This window comes from Stenella coeruleoalba (genome assembly GCF_951394435.1).
Source record: "Stenella coeruleoalba genome assembly, chromosome: 18".
Taxonomy (NCBI): Eukaryota; Metazoa; Chordata; class Mammalia; order Artiodactyla; family Delphinidae; genus Stenella; species Stenella coeruleoalba.
This window is the reverse complement of record NC_137164.1, coordinates 5,659,389-5,677,763: the sequence shown is the minus strand read 5'-3', so window position 1 is coordinate 5,677,763 and position 18,375 is coordinate 5,659,389. Positions and strand designations below refer to the sequence as shown.

The following is an 18,375-nucleotide window of genomic DNA, read 5'->3' as shown; positions in this document are numbered from 1 at the left end:
GGTGGTCTAGCTACAGGCTTATCGAGTGGTTCTGATCCTGTGCATGGTCAGGGTTCACAGGGATCAGGATAAGCTGCTTGGAGGAGATCGGGCCGGCAGTGAGGGGCATCGAGGCAGCAGTCACTGGTGAGTGAAGGTGAAGGAATCAGGTGTGTGCACACCCCGAGCCACAGGGAGAATAGTTCCTCGCTTTTCTAGGGTGTCTTTAAGTTACAAAACCTCTGCAGTTAAATTAGGTCATTTAACACATGTATAATCCCGTGAGATGAACAGGGCAGGTATAATTTTATTTGTGTGTTTCCGAGGAGAAAACTGTCATACAGCTAGAAGTCAGGGCAGCTCTAGGACTCAAGTCTTCTTTGGAGTAGCTGAACCGAACTGTGGTTTGCCTGTGAGGAAACGTGTCTGTAGCGGTAAGGTTGAAAAGGCAGCTAGGGAATGGACTTTGGATGGCCTTGACTCAGTCCCGGAAGCCTGGGCTTTCTTCAGTCCAGTTGTTGAAGCTTTTGGAGCAAAGAGGATTCCACTAGAACCCCGAATGCTCAGGGGGTCGGTCTGGTGGCAGCTTTGTGGGTGTTGGCTTGGGAAAAGGCATGTTGAAATACTACTGCACTGCCCGGGTCAGAGTGGATGTAAGTGTCCTTTCTGTTGTTTGGATTTTTTATTCGTGTAGAACCCAGGATACACGAAACATAGTAAATGATCCAAATGACGACTAAAACATGACGGTCCAAAACCTATGGGATGCGGCAAAAGCAGTCCTAAGAGGGAAGTTTATTGCAATTACAGTCTTACCTCAGGAAACAAGAAAAATCTCAAATAAGCAACCTAAGCTGACACCTAAAGCAACTAGAGAAAGAGGAACAAACAAAACCCAAAATTAGTAGAAGGAAAGAAATCATAGAGATCACAGCAGAAGTAAATGAAACAGAGATGAAGAAACATAATAAATGATCAATAGATATTTACACCAGTGATTTAGGTAGTAAAGTGACAGGCACCTACTGATAATCAGGTGTTTGAAAGAACATACTTTCGGATATAGGTTGGAATCTCTCTTTAAAATGGTACTGCTCCAGCTAGTTTAAACAGTAAGAGAGGGAGATTTCATGGACTTTCAGAAGCAAAAAAGATCTTAAACAACTTCAACACACATATTCTATAATTAAACACTTGAGGCCTGAGATGTTAAAGAGCTTGCCGTGATACTCCAAAACTTGAAAAGAAAGAGACTGAATTTAATAGCTGCTCCATGATGTGTGTTTCCATATACACTTAATCAGCCCTGGAAAAAATTAGCTGTATAATGGAATATTCTCATATTAAATGCCAGCCTTTTATAGCTGTGAAATGCTGTTATCCTTGAGGTTTACGTTCATTAACATAACTTCCGTTTTTTTCCGTGTTTGCATGTTTCTTCCACTAGGAACTAATTAAAATCTAGATACTAGATTTTTAAATTTATGCATTTTTATTTAATATTTAACATAGAACAGGAAGGATATATGGAGATAACACTGGTGTGGGTTTTTTTGGTTTGTTTTGTTTTGTTTTGCAGATCAGGCAAAATCTGTCTGCTGTTTTTAAGTTTGGAGGATGGATATTGGGGGGGAAGCGTCTAAGGAAAAGAAGAAAATTGTGACTTTGTTATCTGAGGACTTAATGGTTTTCATTTCACCGGTCACCATGGGCTAGACCATGCTGCAAAGCAACATAGTGATGGCTTACTTTTTTTAAAAATAGGTATGACTTTTGCTCCAATAATGAAGAGTCCTTTATCCTGGATCCTGACAGCACCGTAGGAAACAGAATTGAGAGCATCACTCAGCGCACGGCAGTCTTAGAAGGAAAGAATAAGGTACTGTTCGTCAAAATAAGCATGGGGGTATTTATTCTAAAAGTACACACTCAGCTCCCAGTTCTGGGTTTATTAGAGCCAGAAGGAATTCAAGCGCTCAAGCAAAAATTCAGAGAAGAAAATAAGTAGTATGTCTTTACGGAGCAATGCACTGAGGCTATTCAAACTGCTATATACACCCAACCGAGCACCAGTCCCGAAGGAGTGAGTCCTTGGACCTAACGGAAGAGGTAGAAATGCCTCTTGAGCATCAAACTGGTCCACATCAGTGGTTCTCAACTCTGGCTGCACAGTAGTCTACTTTACCAATTATTATTACATGTGAGTCTTTCGCGTGGAGCCCAGGGTTCACAAAAGCTTCCTGGGAGATTCTAGCATAACCAGAACTGAGAACCTCTGACATAAATAAAGTGAGAGGTCAGTAAGCAAAAGCTAGCACAAAACTTGAGGCTAAAATGGAATGTTTCCATTTCACAAAATATCTTGTTTTCCCCTCTGTTTTTGCACGGGCGAAGCCTAAGTTGGGGTGTACAAACACACACAGTGTATCGGATTCCCTGACTGAAGAAAGGCAAATCAGAACCACCATGAGATATCACCTCACACCTGTCAGAATGGCTATTGTGAGAAAGACAAGAAATAACAAATGTTGGTGAGGGTGTGCAGACCCCCTTGGGCGCTATTGGTGGGGATATAATTGGTGCAGCCACTATGGAAAGCAGTATGGGGGTTCCTTTAAAAATTAAAAATATAACTACCATATGATTCAGTAATTCCACTTCTGGGTATTTGTCTGAAGAAGACAAAGACACTAACTCAAAAGATATAGGTACCCCTGTGTTCACTGCAGTATTATTCACAACAGCCAAGATATGGAAACAACCTAGGTGTCCATCGACAGATGAATGGATGCAGAAAATGTGGTCTGTATACGCAGTGGAATATTATTCGGCCATAAAAAAGAAGGAAAGCTTGCCATTTGTGACAACATGGACAGACCTTAAGGGCATTATGCTAAATGAAATAAGTCCGACAGAGAAAGACAGATACTGTGTGATCTCACTTATATGTGGACGAAAACAAATAAACAAGAAAACAAGCTCATAGATTGGTGGTTGCCAGAGGCAGGAGGTAGGCAAGATGGATGAGGGGGGTTAAGAGGTACAAACTTCCAATTCCTATAATATATAGATAAGCCATTGGGACGCCATGTACAGCACTGCGACGATAGTTAATACTGCTGAATTACACACTTAAAAGTTGCTAAGAGACTAGATCTCAAAAATTCCCATCACAAGAAAGAAAAACCTTTGTACTACGTGTGGTGATGGGTGTTAACTAGACATAGTGTAGTGATCATTTTGCAATACATACAAATGTTGAAGCTAATATAATGTTGTCAGTTATGCTCAGTTTAAAAAAGTTTCCCTGACCTAGTCAGGGTCTAGGAGCATCTTTTCTGCTCTTGGACATATTTTCTCCACTCCCTTAACCTCAACACTAGCTGATACCTGTGTCTGAGCAGATCTCAGACCTGGTGGTTTTCTTCTCTGTCGAATCAGTGAAAAATGCAGCTCCAAAATCTGCTATTATCAGGCACAGGGGTAGTGATGCTTTAAGAAGCGGGGGGGGGAAAAAACCCATATCAAATCACCCCTTGCTAGAATATCTACTTCTACATGCATATCTTGATTTGGAGTAGTCTGTTAATATGGGTGTTATCTCCTTAAGTGTGGTCATGCTTATTTATCTGTTCAGCTATATTTGCATTTGAAAGCAACAAAATAGATGGCATCATTCTCCGCATAGGACTTCATAATAACAAATAACATCTGAATTCTTCCTGATGGAAAACTTTTGGACATACGCTTATGTCAACATCATTCTTTGGTGGGCCAGAGTGGCTATCTCCATTTTAAAGATAAGAAAAACTGAGGCGATAAGATGACTAACTCCAAGTCACGCAGCTTAAAAGTGGCACGTGAGAAGCTCAAACCCAAGTCTTCGTTGCCAAAACCCAGGGCTCTGCCAACTAAGCCAATACAGCAATTAGTTAAGATGGTGATGGCTTGCACGATAATATCAGCGATCACTTGTCAAGGATTCAGGAAAAGTTTTTCTAACCACTGCAGTAAGGTGTAGGTGGCTCACAGTTCTTTTTCTCAAATGCAAACAAACTGTAGTTTAAAACATTCCAAGATGTGTAGCTATTGGTGAGACAGCAGTTTAATGAAATACTTAGAAAAGAGGACACTCTGTAAACTCGAAAGTTTGAGTGACACTACATTTTTGAAAAAAAAGCAAATTGCCTCAGAGTAGAAAGCAAGTTAGTTGTCACAAAGTACTAGATAATTTCAAGATGCCCTTGACCGTGCCGATTCATTTTGCCTTTCCCTGACCCTATCAGATGCTTGTACTGTTAACTGCTGGATATTAAAACACGAATTTATGAGCTTAATTCCAAAGAACTTCTAGTCCGGTTTGTGGTATTCTAGCCACAAGAAAACATACGACAGAAAATAGAAAATGAAAAAGCTAGGTTATGTTTCTGATTAGCCTGAACCATGAAGTAGCTACCTGCCTCCATGACAAAACCTGGGTGAGATAAAGAATCTTCCCTGATTTTTTCCATGTGTGATTGAAACAAATTTATTGTCTTGTAATTCTGTAGTTACACCAGGTTTTTAAACAGAGACCCCCAGACACAGTTGGCCCTTCGGCCATCCAACCTGCAGAGCATGGGTTAAGGTCTGCCCTTTCTACTGTGTGTAACCACGTGCAAATCAGTTCACCTCTCTGAACCTGAGTTCTCTCCTCCAAAAAATGGAGCTCCGAACACATGACCTGTCTCGTTTGCCTGTTATCAAGATGATTGTCTTATATTCCCTAATGCAATCCCCCAAATTGATTGTGAACATATGCAGTAAAGACTAGTTATTAAACAATTGTGTTGAAAAACCTTTAATACTCCTTCTATACGAAGTGTGTGTATACACACACACACACACACACACACACACACATATCCTAGTAGTGACTGTAACAAATTAGACTTTGAGTTATTAATTTCATGTCCTAAATTTAGAAGACTTTACTAATTTTGCTTTTAGCATCTATTAATATATCTTTGTGTGTGAAAAACGTCTTTCAGATGACAGACGGAAGTTTTGCTATCTCAGAATTCTTTGCATTGTTATTTCCTTTACAATTAAAACTGCTTTTCTTTTCTGTTCAAGTAAAGAAAGCAAATGAAAGTCCCAGCTTAGAGCACACAGATGCTTTTCCCCAGTCATATAGTCGGCATGCCCGGGACCCTGCTCCAGCCATCAGTGGAGCGAGGTCCTGCTCGAGCACCTGCTGCCTTTCAGGGACTTGCTTCCCCCCGCGCCCCACGCCCCTGTTGTGTTTTGTTTTGTTTAACCCAAGGAAGGGTGCACGAGACAATAAAATTCAGTCTCCTTATGGCCAGGTTTTGGCCCAGATCTGTGAGAAGTGAAGTCATCAATTGGAGTTGCTAACGGCAAACATGGAGCTCTGGTATCGTTTCAGTGGGTTTGCCAGACTTTGTAGACTTGGGGCAGGAAGTAGAAGGAGCCCTGTGTTAGGAAAAATTACACAGGAAATGCGTTTCACAGCATTAATTCTGTGAGGCTGGAGGATCATGACAATGTAACATCTTAGCAACATCTCCATTGAAATCGTTTTGAGGTTTCATTGAGAAATGTGTGTACCGTAAAAGACACGTCCATGACCGAAGCATGAATGCCTCATCCCGGGAGTACAGCCTGGGTTCCGCTCTCCCACCCACTCCCCGACCTTGTCTACCTTCTCACGTTCTGTTTCCCATCAGTTGGCTCAAATGCACCACCCCAGGATCATTTTAGATTCTTCCCTGACCTTTACATATCTGCTTTTATTTCTCCCTGAAACACTTCAAAGGAAACTGTAATAGAAACATCCGAGAATAAAATCCATATATAGGTCTTTTTTAAAGGCAGGTGCTGGAAATTAGGCTGAATTACACATCATCCCATCCATTCTGTTCCATGAGGTTCAAACCACATTCCAGTAGTGAATCACTAACGCTTAGCGAAAGGGAAGGAAGGAAGGAGAATGAATAACTTCCAAATTTACAGTACCTGACGACAGTGTTCACCAGCGTTCCTGGGTCATACAGAAGAACCCAGAGAACGGATTTGAAGGGTCTGTTTCTAATATCTTAATCCTTGAGGTCCTCGCAGGGAAAACAGAGGCACCCAAAGTGTGGGTTCAGAACTAAAAAAAAACTGGCAAATGGAAACTAATTCTAGAATGGGTACAAGCAGACAGCCTTGGGAATTTCTTTTGGTGTACCTTATAAAATATATGATGATAATTTCAAACATATGCTACATCTCAACTTCTTGAGTTTGAAATACTTTCTCTTTTCAAGTGCTAAGTTGATATTTGCTGTTCCAACTGTTACGTTATTTCCATTTTTTCCCTCTTGAAACAATAGTATTTGGTCATGACCGCCGGGGATCACATCTGTCCCCTTAACCCAAGAGACTCCTGTCCTGTGAGAAGTTCTCTTGTGTCCAAACTACACCCACCTCCAGCTCACACTTGACCTCCCTTTTCTGACTCTATAGTTTATACTTCAAGTGTCATAGTTTTTTCATGAAAATATTTTAATTTATAGCTTTAAAATATACTCTAGAAAAATAAAAGTCCTCTAGAAATCAGATCATTTTGAATAACGTTGCTCACAGGACGTACGTTCCATCTTATTTTAAAATGTTCTTCTCTAATTATAACTTGTCCATTATCAATCATATTTTCAAACCATATAACACTGTATCAGCTTGCAACTTGTATAAAATACTAAAAAAACAGGATTTCTGTACACAGTAGCATTGAGCTTGTAGTGACCATGTCTGCTCATTGAAGGAGGTATTCTTGAGAGAAAATCCGACTCAAGGCAGAGACAGAACTCTACCAGTAGATCTGTACTATTAGATTTAAAGGGTCTGAAGGCGGCAAGCAGCAATTTCGTGTAGATTAAGAGCACAGGCACTGGTGTCAGACAGACCGGGGCATAACTGTTGCTCGGGGCTGTCTGTGGTACCATGGATCTCTGAGTGAATCAGTTTATAACCTCAGTTGCCTCTTGTGTAGAACAAGTAATACACCCACGTCACTGGGCTCCGGGGAGGATTAATTAAATGAGGTACTGCCTCACACACTGTCCGGCGCACAGCAAGGGTAACATAGAGGTACCCAGAAACAATGTAAGCTCCCACCAATGTCACCTTCTAGTTCAATTTTAATAGAAACTTTGGAGAGGTGAGTTCTGGGGAAGGCTCTACTGGGGGTAAGGTGTCAGTCTCGGAAGAGGTCATTCAGGCAAAATAAGAGATTCAGATGCATCTGTTATCTCCATGGTTCGTGTGGCCTGGATTCACTTCACTTCTGTGGACCTCAGTTTTATTCTGATTATACAGAAATCCTGAGCTATCTGTTTTCGCAGTGTTGTGAAATGGCTACAGCCCTCCCCCGGTTGCCTGCACAGGCCCTAAATTTGGCAAATGTGCAGATCTGAATTGATTGCCCTCGGCACGAAACCCAGTTCTGGTTCTCAGTTGCCCCGCTCTCAGTGAAATCAAAATAATTTTAAAAGAAATCCAAATGCAACTTTCAGGTCATCGTTGTTCATCATTTCAGATGTTCAAGCCAAACAGAAATGAGTTGTTCACTTACTTATTGAGCAGCAATACATCTGAGAATCTAAATAAGGCTCTGCTGAGGCCCTTTAGGATAAACATTGAGCGCTAACTTCGTAAGGAAAGCTGTGCTTGAGCTGAGAGGCAAACAGCAGAGGGGCTGTGAGGTCTCCACGACTGTTCCTCTTCTGACCCTGTTCATGCTGCTTTCAGGCACCTGAGCTCGTCTCCTGAGAAAATTCCAGGAGTCAGAGTCTCACTTGGTGATCTCTCTTGTCCTTCCACCTGTCACCTACAAGCTTCTCTTCTAGCTACTTTTTCCTCCACAACTCTGAAGTGGTGGGTGCAGTAATTAGACAGCCATCCAGAATTTTTGTATTCCCCGCCTCCTGTAGTGATCAGTAATCAAAATAGAGAAAGAGACACCTGAGCTCTCTCCACTGGTTATTTGCTTTTGTGAGAGTCTTTCTCTGTAAGAGAGAGAATAATATATACTTGGGCTTCAAGTAGGGAAATTCTTTCCTGTGACCTAGAAGTAGTCCTTCACGTTAAGAATAAGGGTCGTGTCATACTCCCCTCCGTCCCCTTTACAACGTCTGGGGGATGCCTTAACAAATAATCAGTATCTGCTACATTGGATGAAAATGCCACGAATCGCAGACACTCATTTCCCAGAATTTCAGTAATACACAGAGGGTATGTGGGTACATGTAATTAAACAGATCTAACAAACAGAAAAGGTATCATGAAATATCAACTGTACCGTAGTGGAAATTACAGAGAATTTGGAGCAATGAAGTTGCTGGCTAAAAAAACTACGAATATATTTTTTAGGCTTCCTGATCTGTAAAGACAGACATACTTTCATTTCTCGTAAGGGATATGAGAATACGAGTAAAGTGCCTACCGCATAACGTAGCAACTTAGAAAAATGTTAGGACTCTTTGTAGAATTTGTGTTACTATCTTAGAAAGCCCGCTGTCACAGTTCAGCCTCTCTATGTATCACGTTAACCTGTAAGTGACCGGATCGTTCTCCTCCAGCCAGGACACCCCATTAGTCTGGAAGCATCAGCACAGCCTCTACAATTTCAGGGCTTATGACCAGTTCTTTGTGTCCTAGGAGATAGGCTGCAACGATTTATAAGTAACTGGATCAACCTTTTTTGTAATTTTAAATATGAAAAACTTACTAGCTGTTTCATTTTTTTTTCATGTATAGCATGCATTACTTTTTTGAAAGGTTGGGTTAAATTTTAAAATTCTCAACAATTCATTTCATACTGCTAATTTTTATCTTTAAAAGAAGACAGCCATGCAAATCTTTAAGCTGTATAAATTTGTGGTTCTTTTTTTTTTTTTTTGAGACATTACTTTTCGCAACATCATAGTTTGGAAAGTGCTTTCAAGTTCACATAGCTTTGACTCCTCCTGCCTCATTAGGGGCTCATCTGCCCAAGAGCAGCACTAAACCCTAGAGAAGCGACGTTGCCGTGTGAATCCATGATTTATATCTTCATTTTCTAGAGTAGGGATTGACAGCCTGAGAAATTAAGGAATTTACAAACACCCGCGAGAGCCTCAGGGAGTTTCCGCCCCTCCCTCTGCGTCATTAGGGCTGCAGTGCCGCGTCCCAGAAAAGAAATGGTTCGGCCAGCCTTTCTCCTCTGTCTGTGCTCCCTTAACACACCGCTTACAGAACCAGACGGCAAAGAAGGCTCCTGTGACCAAGTGGCGTTCGTGATCACAGGTCATCCAAACAAAAGGGAAGGCCTGGACCTCCCCCTCTCGTTGGCGTGGCCCTGACCACCTCATAGGGTAGGACGTGCTGTCCCGCATCTGGGCTTCGGGTCTGTAATTGTTACGCCAGCAGCACGAGATAAATAAGCCTGAAGCCCTCATATGAGTCGGATGTCATAGCCCCCGGTCTCCTGAGGACCTGCTTTCCTGTTGTTTTTCCATTCTTGCTGAGGGCTCGGCGAGGGGAGAGTTTCTGGTAACCACCACGTGTGCAGTTCTACCTCTGTTGAGGCAATGGAATAGCCGGATCATGTCCCCCTCAGAAATATCTCAGGGGGTGTCCAGTGGTTCTTCCTCCTGTCGCTGAAGTTGCCTTTTCTTTTGCAGACGGCTAGCACCTTGGCTGTGGCCGACTCTAGAATTTCTGGAATCTACAGTTGCATGGCTGCCAATAAAGTAGGGACTGTGGAAAGAAACATAAACTTTTACATCACAGGTAAGCCACGTGTCCTATATTCACGAAGACAGCCCAGGGACCTCAAGTCTCTCTTGCAGTCTTTTGTGCTTTGAGTGCACTTGAGTGACTTTTATTTTTTAAAAAAAAACATTCCATAGACTTGTCCAGCTTTGAGTACCTTCATCCTTGCTCTCAGGAATAGTTTTCCACAGCATCATGGGGTCATTGGGTCTCCTGAAGGGTTATTTCCCTGAATTCCCTTTTAGAGCTGTTTGTCTACGTCTCTTTCCTGGGCTTGATTGTGAATCTGAGATCTTTTCGTGTTCCTTTTTGAACACCCTACAGTCCCCAGCACAGGGCCTGGCACACAGTGGGTGTTCGGTAACAGTCAAGGAAACCAATTCTAATACATGGGATGACATCTTTGTAACCCAAGAGGCGAACTGTTTCACAACTTTTTTTTAAATTGATGTTATCGTTGATTTACAGTGTTGTGTTAATTTCTGCTGTACAGCAAATGTTTCACAACTGAATTTCAGCTTTTTGGCACACGAGGTTCTCCTAAAGAAATCTGAAGCTGAGCTTGGTTGATCGTTCTTAGTGTGCTGTTTTTTTGGTAGCATTTCAGAATTTTTAACCTTAAATATGATGGTGTCTGCAAATCTTATAACTTCCAAGGGACACAAATGGCACTCCCTATGTCCCTCCATGGGTACAGGAAGGAAGTAAGTAGCTCAAAGTATAAAAACAATTGCCTGGCTCCACACTCCCCCAATATTCTGAAAAAACCTGGGCAGTTGGCCAACTCTCTGGAAACTTCGCACTGCCTGGGGCAGGCTGTAGCAGTTGCCTTGAGTTCTCCAGAAGGAAATAGGTATGTCCAATTGCATGAGAAGTATGGGTTGCCAGGTCACAGGGAGCCTTCTGGCACGTTAGCTGACCCTCAGAGAAGCTGTACCAGGGGAGAGATCCGTGGGTAGGTGCTCACAGAATGTCAGAGCCAGAAGAGACTTCTAGGGGCTATAATTCGACATGATAGCCCTGCATTTTCCAGATGAGGAAATGCGGTTGAGAGAGGTGGAGGGGCACACGGGAGAGCCTCTGAAAACCAAGTCAGTCCCTATACCCTCAATATTCGAGAAGCGGAGATAAAATCATCTTTGCGTTCATTCCAAATAGGAAAAGCCCTTTATTTAGAGAAGGATTCAGAGAGCAGTTTCACACAGACTGATTCTTTCTTTAATCAACTTCAGATGATTTAGACTAATTAAGTCCAAAGGTTTGTGTTGTCCTTTATATCTGGGGGGCAACAAGGCCACTGTCTCTGTGATTTTAGAGTACAAAAGAGTGAGCCTTTCCTGTTCTATTCTTAACATTCAGTACGTTTGTACAAGTTTAATGAGCACCAACTATTAAACAGGACAGTTCAACTCTGTGTTGAGCATTCAAAGAGATAGCAAGGAGGCCCTGTCTTTCTAGGCAGACGGTTTGAACGCTGTGGACACAAAGAAGAAATGTTACCTGTATCCTAGTATCAAAAGGAATGAGCAGAAGTAACGTGACAGATGCTAGCCAATGCCAAGCCAATTCCACCAATAAAAGTATGTCAGCCACATACATAATTTAACATTTTCTAGTGACCATTTTTTTTAAAGTAAAAAGAAAAAAGTGAAATTCATTTTATTTCACCTAACAGATCCCATGTTATCATTTTAACACGTCATCAGTATTTTTTAAAATATTACATCCCTTACATCCCTTTTAAGATAAAAATTTTTATCTTATCTTGAAATAAGATAAAACTAACTGGATGAAATTCAGTTCAGTCACACTGACCATACTTTCAAGGCTCAGTAGCCACAGGTAGCCCTGTATTGTAGAGTGTTGCTCTAAGCCTCTGAGAAGGAAGCGGGACTTGAGGTAGTCCTGTGGGTACAAAGAATCCAAAGAAAGAAGAGGACAGGCTGGCCCTGGCATTTTCAGAATCGAGGCGAGAAGACCAACAGAGGCCCACAGACTATACGTCTAACCACTTACAAGTTCTGAATCACATGAACAAGCTGTGAAATGTGTTGTAGCCTCTGGTGGACAAAGATACTTTCACGGTGACCTGGAAAGTCAGGCACAAACCTAGAGTTCCGGGACTGCACAGAGTGTGACGGTGCCTGACGGTGCAGGAGAAGCCCACCCCCGGCTCACCCTGCTTCTCCTTCCACTCTGGGCTCGGCCCTCACGGTAAGGGGCCCTATCCTCCTGGGGATGATCTCCCCAGGCCACACCTCCAAACTCTGTCCACCCCTCCCCCAAACAGTCTCCCTGGGCCCTGTAAGTGTGCAGACCGCCCAGCAGTCTGACCTCAGGAGGACAGACAGAGCGAAGGGGGAAGAGGTCTGAGACAGTCTGGAAGCAGACTTGGGACCATCTTTACAGGGAATTCTGGGGCCCCAGGGGCCCCACGAAAGATAAAGAGTGGGGATAGCATAGGCTCTGTGTGGGCAGCCCCCCCCCCCACCCGCTAGACTCTCTCCATTGTGGGGAGGGGTACAGCCTGAACAGAGAGCCCCCTTGCCTGGGTCTGAAGGGAGTACTGGGAGAGGATGCCCTGACTGAGGGCACGCCCTGCTCGTTTCCCTCACCATACGAGTCCCAGGAAGGTTCATCGATGCCCATTATTCACTGCAGCACCAACATCCAGCCCACCCCTCCCCCGAGTGCTTCATGGCTCCGGCCTGTATCTGTGCACAGCATGGCTGCTGCAAGGGCCCCAGCTGATACGGCTGACCACCTGCGGAACTCAGGCAGCAGTCCCCCTTCGCCTCCCACCATATCGTCCAGTTTATAACCACGGGGTGCTTGAGACCTTCCCTCATCCATTGAAAGGAGCGATGGGAATTCTATTTCCAACATACCTAACTCGAAGCTCACGACATTTTTCCTCCAGAAATTTCATCTTAAAACTGAGCACAAACTCATCCAATCAAGTCCCCCTTGCCCGGAATGTAATTCTCCTAAATGCTTTGCTCCCTGTTTTGAAAAATTCTAGTCTTGATGGGTAATCATAGATTACTTACATTCATTACTTCTAAAACTCTTCTCTTTTTCTTACTCAAACCTCTGTCATGAGATTTCGCCTCACTAGAGATGAGACTAAATATTCTTTAGGAATGTTGCACCTTCCATGACGATTTTCTGAAAAATGAATGTATATTTGTTCCATGCTTATACTCGACCTCGTGCAGGTCGTGCTTTAAAAGAGCTGTCTAAAATTGAACTGCTCAAAATCAAAAGATCTAGAATTGGATCTGTACCGATCCTCATTTCAATCATGCTGCCCCTTCTCTAAAATACAACAGAGCTGCCTTCTGAACTGATGTGAACCAGTTTGCTATGGCCATTAGCATCCTCCACAGCTTCTACTCCAACTCTGCCATTCACTTGTCCACAGTATCTATTTGAAAGGAGCAAAACTTTCTAGTCACCACTCACTTTCTTTTTAGAGAATGCTGTTTCTGTTCTCTAGTTGAGGTAAAGCCTTTATTTCCACCTGAGAAAGGAGATACCTTTCATCCTTTTAATGTCTATGCTTGTCTCTTTCATGAACTTAATTCACACGTTTGATCCAATCAAGTCAAGATGTCCACCCCCAGGTGTGCACCTCTGTAAATACATTACCCTTTCCCCTAACCCTGGGTGGGATGTCTCCTGAGCAAGGGTGGCGTCTTCTCCACCACATCTCCTAAGACGCCGTGGATGTGATTATGTGTTGGATGGACGAGTGTTAGTTGGTGCTGCTGAAGCCTGGGCTGAACCTGCAACAGAGGCTTAAGTGTGGGAAGATTTCTTGTTTTCATTTTGAGAGTTAGAAGGCAATGCTTTCTTTGGTCTGTTTTTGTACTCAGGCTAAAAAAAAAAAAAAAAAATCGACATGAATTAAGGGAAAAATCCCTCTGGATTCATTACCTAGTTTAGGACGTCTTATTTATCACCTTCCATGGATCAGAAAAGAATAGTGCAGGGGCTGTACTGAGAAATAGATCATTTCTAAGTACCATCTGACAACATAAACCAAGTCAGCCTCCTAACAGTGTCCCCGTATGAGAAACGGACCTGAAAACGGATTCGATTCTTTTCTTTTCCTCTGTGTGTGTTTTTGCTGTTCTGTTGGCACTCAGCATGACTCTGGGTGTGTTAGCAATTACTGAGGGTGAAACAGGAACAGCGCTGCCTTATCTCCCTGGTTTCCCAATGTCACTAAATGCATTTTATTTTGAGATTCCTGGTGGTGCTTGGCAAAGATAAACAAAATCTTCCACCAGGAAACCTGTGAGCTATTTCCACAGGAAGTTTCAAATCACTAAAGTAAATAGAAACTCTCTACATGATCTCAGTGGTGTTACTTGGGACCCACTTGGGTTCTGACTACCAGGATGGGACTTCGTAAATGGAAGCCTACCGTCTTTTCAGAAATAATACGATTGCAACCAGTGCACAAGACTTCTGCCCTAGTATCTGGGTAAAAGTTGATGGCTAATGTTTAACTCCTCATGCTTGGAAAGTGTCCCAAGTATAAAAAGATGCTGAATTAGAGGGGCTATTTCTGACACCTTATTGTTATGTTAAAAAACTATGGTCAGCTGCTTCTGCCTCTTCTGGCACATTCTTAGGTTTTCATTTTAAAAGCAGGAAAACTTCCACTGGCCTCCTCTCTCTCCAGTCATTGACAGCTTCGTAAACCACTGCTACCCCCCGGCTCCCAAAGAAATACTTTGGCATTTCTTCAGACGTGACACTTTATAATAAAGCCAGAGCCCAGAAAAATCAGAAAAACAAGCAAAGTGAGATTTAGGAAAGAGTTGATATGATATCTAATTTTGGACTATTGTCCCCTTAAGGTTTAAAGGTTTCTTTATAGCTTTGTGTGCAAAGGATAATAATAATAATAGCATAACATAGAGCTTTTCATCTTCAAAGTTCTTTGTGAAATGTTGGCCCCAGTTCTTTGCTCAAGTACAGATATGCCGCTAGTAACAAGCGATGGGAGGGTTTTGAGAGCAGGCCAGTTCAGGGCTAGTAACAACCAATGGTATTCTAAAAATCATCTGGTGAGATGGTCCAAAAGGAGACTAAGGAACTCTCAGTGCAGAAGCTAAATGATGGTCCAGGTTAAGAAAGCTGAGGAGGGGAGCTCGTGAGCTGTGGCTAGAGGCGCCAAGAAGATGGAGAAGAAGGTTACCTGGGAATGACATTGGAGAAAATGACTTCCAATGATGCAGTCCTTTTAGGAAAATGTTTCATATGTTTTTTAAGAGCAGATTTGATTTAGAAACCTTCTGCCCCCACTTTGCAATCTAGCAACTCTTCGAGATTAGCTGTCCGCATTTTCAGAAGAAATCTTGCTCTTTGGGCTTCCCTGGTGGCGCAGTGGTTGAGAGTCCGCCTGCCGAGGCAGGGGACGCGGGTTCGTGCCCCGGTCCGGGAGGATCCCACATGCCGCGGAGCGGCTGGGCCCGTGAGCCACGGCCGCTGAGCCTGTGCTCCGCAACGGGAGAGGCCACAACAGTGAGAGGCCCGCGTACCGCAAAAAAAAAAAAAAGAAATCTTGCTCTTTTATGTCTGAGTAGAGCAGTCACCATAAAAGGGGACCTGAGCAAGGACCCCTTGGCGCCAGCAAAGAGCAGGGGGAGCGATGGGCCAGCAGCAGGAGGAGGATGCCGTCAGCCCAAAGTTTAGGAGTAAAGCGTTAACTGGAGTCTCCTAGCGCAGACCTGGGACTTCCTGTTCTCACTTGTTCACAACTTAAATAAGTTTGGCTATCAAAGCACCTGTGGTTTCTAGTACAAACTCCTCTTAGAGTCCTTCCCTATTTTGCCCACTTACCAGGAGGACTTCTGCACATGATAAAGCAATGGGTTATCATCCCAAGTTGTAAAAAAAAAAAAAAAAAAAAAAAAGCATTCCACTTTGAAGAGCAATTTTGAGCAAATGAGCGTACCCTCCTAATAACGTCCTATTTTGCATTTCCTGCCTCGCTTCTGACGGAACGAACTGAGCTGGTTCCTACCTGCCATGTCTGATCGTTCCCCTTTTAAAAACAAAAACCATAAATTCCATCCTTTTAATGTTGATGCTGAATTTGTGTAGGAACAATCCTCAAGATCCTTGACTGTCTTAGAATGAGATATGTCCTCAGGATGAGACATTGATTTTCCTAGGCACTCAAGTCCTTTGTTCTTTTTTTCCAGATGTGCCCAATGGATTTCACGTTAACTTGGAAAAAATGCCTACGGAAGGAGAGGACCTGAAACTGTCCTGCACAGTTAACAAGTTCTTGTACAGAGACATTACCTGGATCTTGCTGCGGACAGTGAATAACCGAACCGTGCAGCACAGCATCCGCAAGCAGAAAACGGCCGTCACGAAGGAGCACTCCGTGACGCTGCACCTCGTCATCAAGAACGCTTCCCTGGAAGACTCGGGCACCTATGCCTGCCGAGCCAGGAACATGTACACAGGGGAAGAAATCCTCCAGAAGAAAGAAGTGACCATTAGAGGTGAGCACTGCAACAGAAAGGCTGTTTTCTCTCGGATCTCCAAATTTAAAAGCACAAGGAATGATTGTACCTCACAAAGTAATGTAAAACATTAAAGGACTCATTACAAAGTAACAGTTGTGTCATATCATCTTGATTTATTGTCACTGTTGCTCATTTTCCGGCTCAGAGGAGAAGCTCCTCCCAAAATGAGTTTGGCCATGATAGGAGTCACATTGAGCCCCCCGGGGGACCCCCAGCTCTGGGCGCCCCGTTCAGGCTGAGGGGTCCGCTCTCTGGGGCCGACCTGGTGCTCGTTTGGATTTGGAGGATCCCTGCCATGCGTTCTCTGTGTGTTTTGCTCTTTGCTGTTTTCTCCTGCCTGATAGACAACAACTCGGGACTGATCCTTTCCTTCCACTTTAATGCCCACCTCTTTTTATGTTTATGTTTCCAAGCTGCCAAACCCGAATAATTTAAACAGATGCTGGTGTCTGCCAAAGATGGACATGAATCGGTTCATTGGCCAGCTCAGAATGAGGACAGTTGAATCGGAGACTCTGACGGACCTCTGCCGGGTTTTATTTCGTACTGTTACATCTGCTTTTGATTTGTAAATAGCACCTGGATGATAGCAAGTTATAATGCTTATTTATTTGAAGATGCTTTTTTTTTTATATTAAGCACATTAATTTTAAACTGGAGCGTCTGAGATGGGCCCCAGAGGTGCAAGGTGTTGGTGTCATTCAGAGGTATTAAAGCTTTATCACAGTATGAATTACAAAAGTCCACCCAGATGAAGCCCCGTTCTCTCCTGCAATGCCAGTAGCTAGTCAACAAGTCCAGTGGGTTTTCTCCTCACTGCCTCTGAGTGGACTACACAGCCACTGACAGCACCTGAACAAAAGTGGCTCATGCCTTTGTTTTTAATATTTTTGTCCCTGGTTAAAGAACTTTATCCTGTCCAATGGATGGCATTCAGCTGTGTACCATGATCAATTTATCAAGGAAATAAAGGCTCTTGTGACCAGAGGCTTAATGCATTCTTCCAAATGTCAATCTCAAATTTGTCCATTAAAAAAAAAAAAAGTCCACTTTCCCCATATGCAAACTGAATAGGATTTTTTTTCCTGGGGAAAGTGACTTTTTCACCAATTTCATATGCGTTGTTCTGTTGTTTTCATTTATGATTGATCATTACATGTGACTTGCCTGAACTATTGGAAAACAAACTATAATGACCAAAATAGCCATGGCTTAGAACACAGTGGCTGGGCTGTTCAGTAGGAGGTGACAATATGACAGCTTTTCAGGCTTGGGAACTCACCAGACTGTTTCCTCCTTTAGGTAACAGACTGTGTCCCACGGCTCAACTTGTCTTTCACGTGGGAATTGCTTTTGTCAAATGTGAAGGAGTAAACAATAGCACTTTTATGGAGCCCCAAATGCTCTGAAAACAATTAGTAACCTGGAAGTTGTCAGCCCAAAGGAAAGAATAATCAATTGTATCTGGAAACTTTACCTATGGGTCTTTTGCCTGGCGTCTTTGTTCATTATAAGTCAGTGTGTTCCTTCAGGAAACTGCCTTAGTACCAGAGGACCTGGCGGGGTGGGGGGGGTGGGAGGCTCAATTTTTACTAAAGCTGAAAAAGCAAATGAAATGGTTTAGGGAGTACTTTTGAAAAACATGGTGAAATGGACATGCAAAACCTATCCTTTCCTAGGGAGGGGAAGGGTTTAGTAGTTACAGAAGATGATTTGAAGTACTTCCGAGAGATAATTTGAAGAATCCTTCCAGAGAGTTTCAAAAAGGAAAAGAAAGGACTGGGTGGGTTTTGATTTTTGTTAGTTAGTCTTCGAGGTGTGGTGTAAGGGGAGGATAACGGGGAAATAGAGAAAGAACCAAGAGCCTGCTATGCAGAATGACTGAGATGGGGTAGAGGGTGTGAGGCTGGTTCCTCGGTCCCCTTTCCAAATAGAGAATCGGAAGTACGTATCTGTGGGACCTGGCAGATCTCTTGGGCTCGAATGCCGAGAAGTAAAAGGACCTGGTGGGGAGCAATCTTTGGCTGTTGATAACCAGCAGAAA

The 18,375-nt window shown here is 43.2% G+C and overlaps 1 protein-coding gene across 2 annotated transcripts in view; it reads left to right on the top strand.

The window, feature by feature from the left end:
* Nucleotides 1-18,375, top strand: part of FLT1 (fms related receptor tyrosine kinase 1) — a 220,437-nt gene that overhangs the window by 128,359 nt on the left and 73,703 nt on the right. For both annotated transcript variants that reach the window (XM_079902951.1, XM_079902952.1), the window contains 3 exons: nt 1,744-1,858; nt 9,687-9,795; nt 15,999-16,307. In XM_079902951.1, coding sequence (XP_079759077.1) covers nt 1,744-1,858; nt 9,687-9,795; nt 15,999-16,307 — 533 coding nt within the window. The remainder of the gene's footprint in view (nt 1-1,743; nt 1,859-9,686; nt 9,796-15,998; nt 16,308-18,375) is intronic.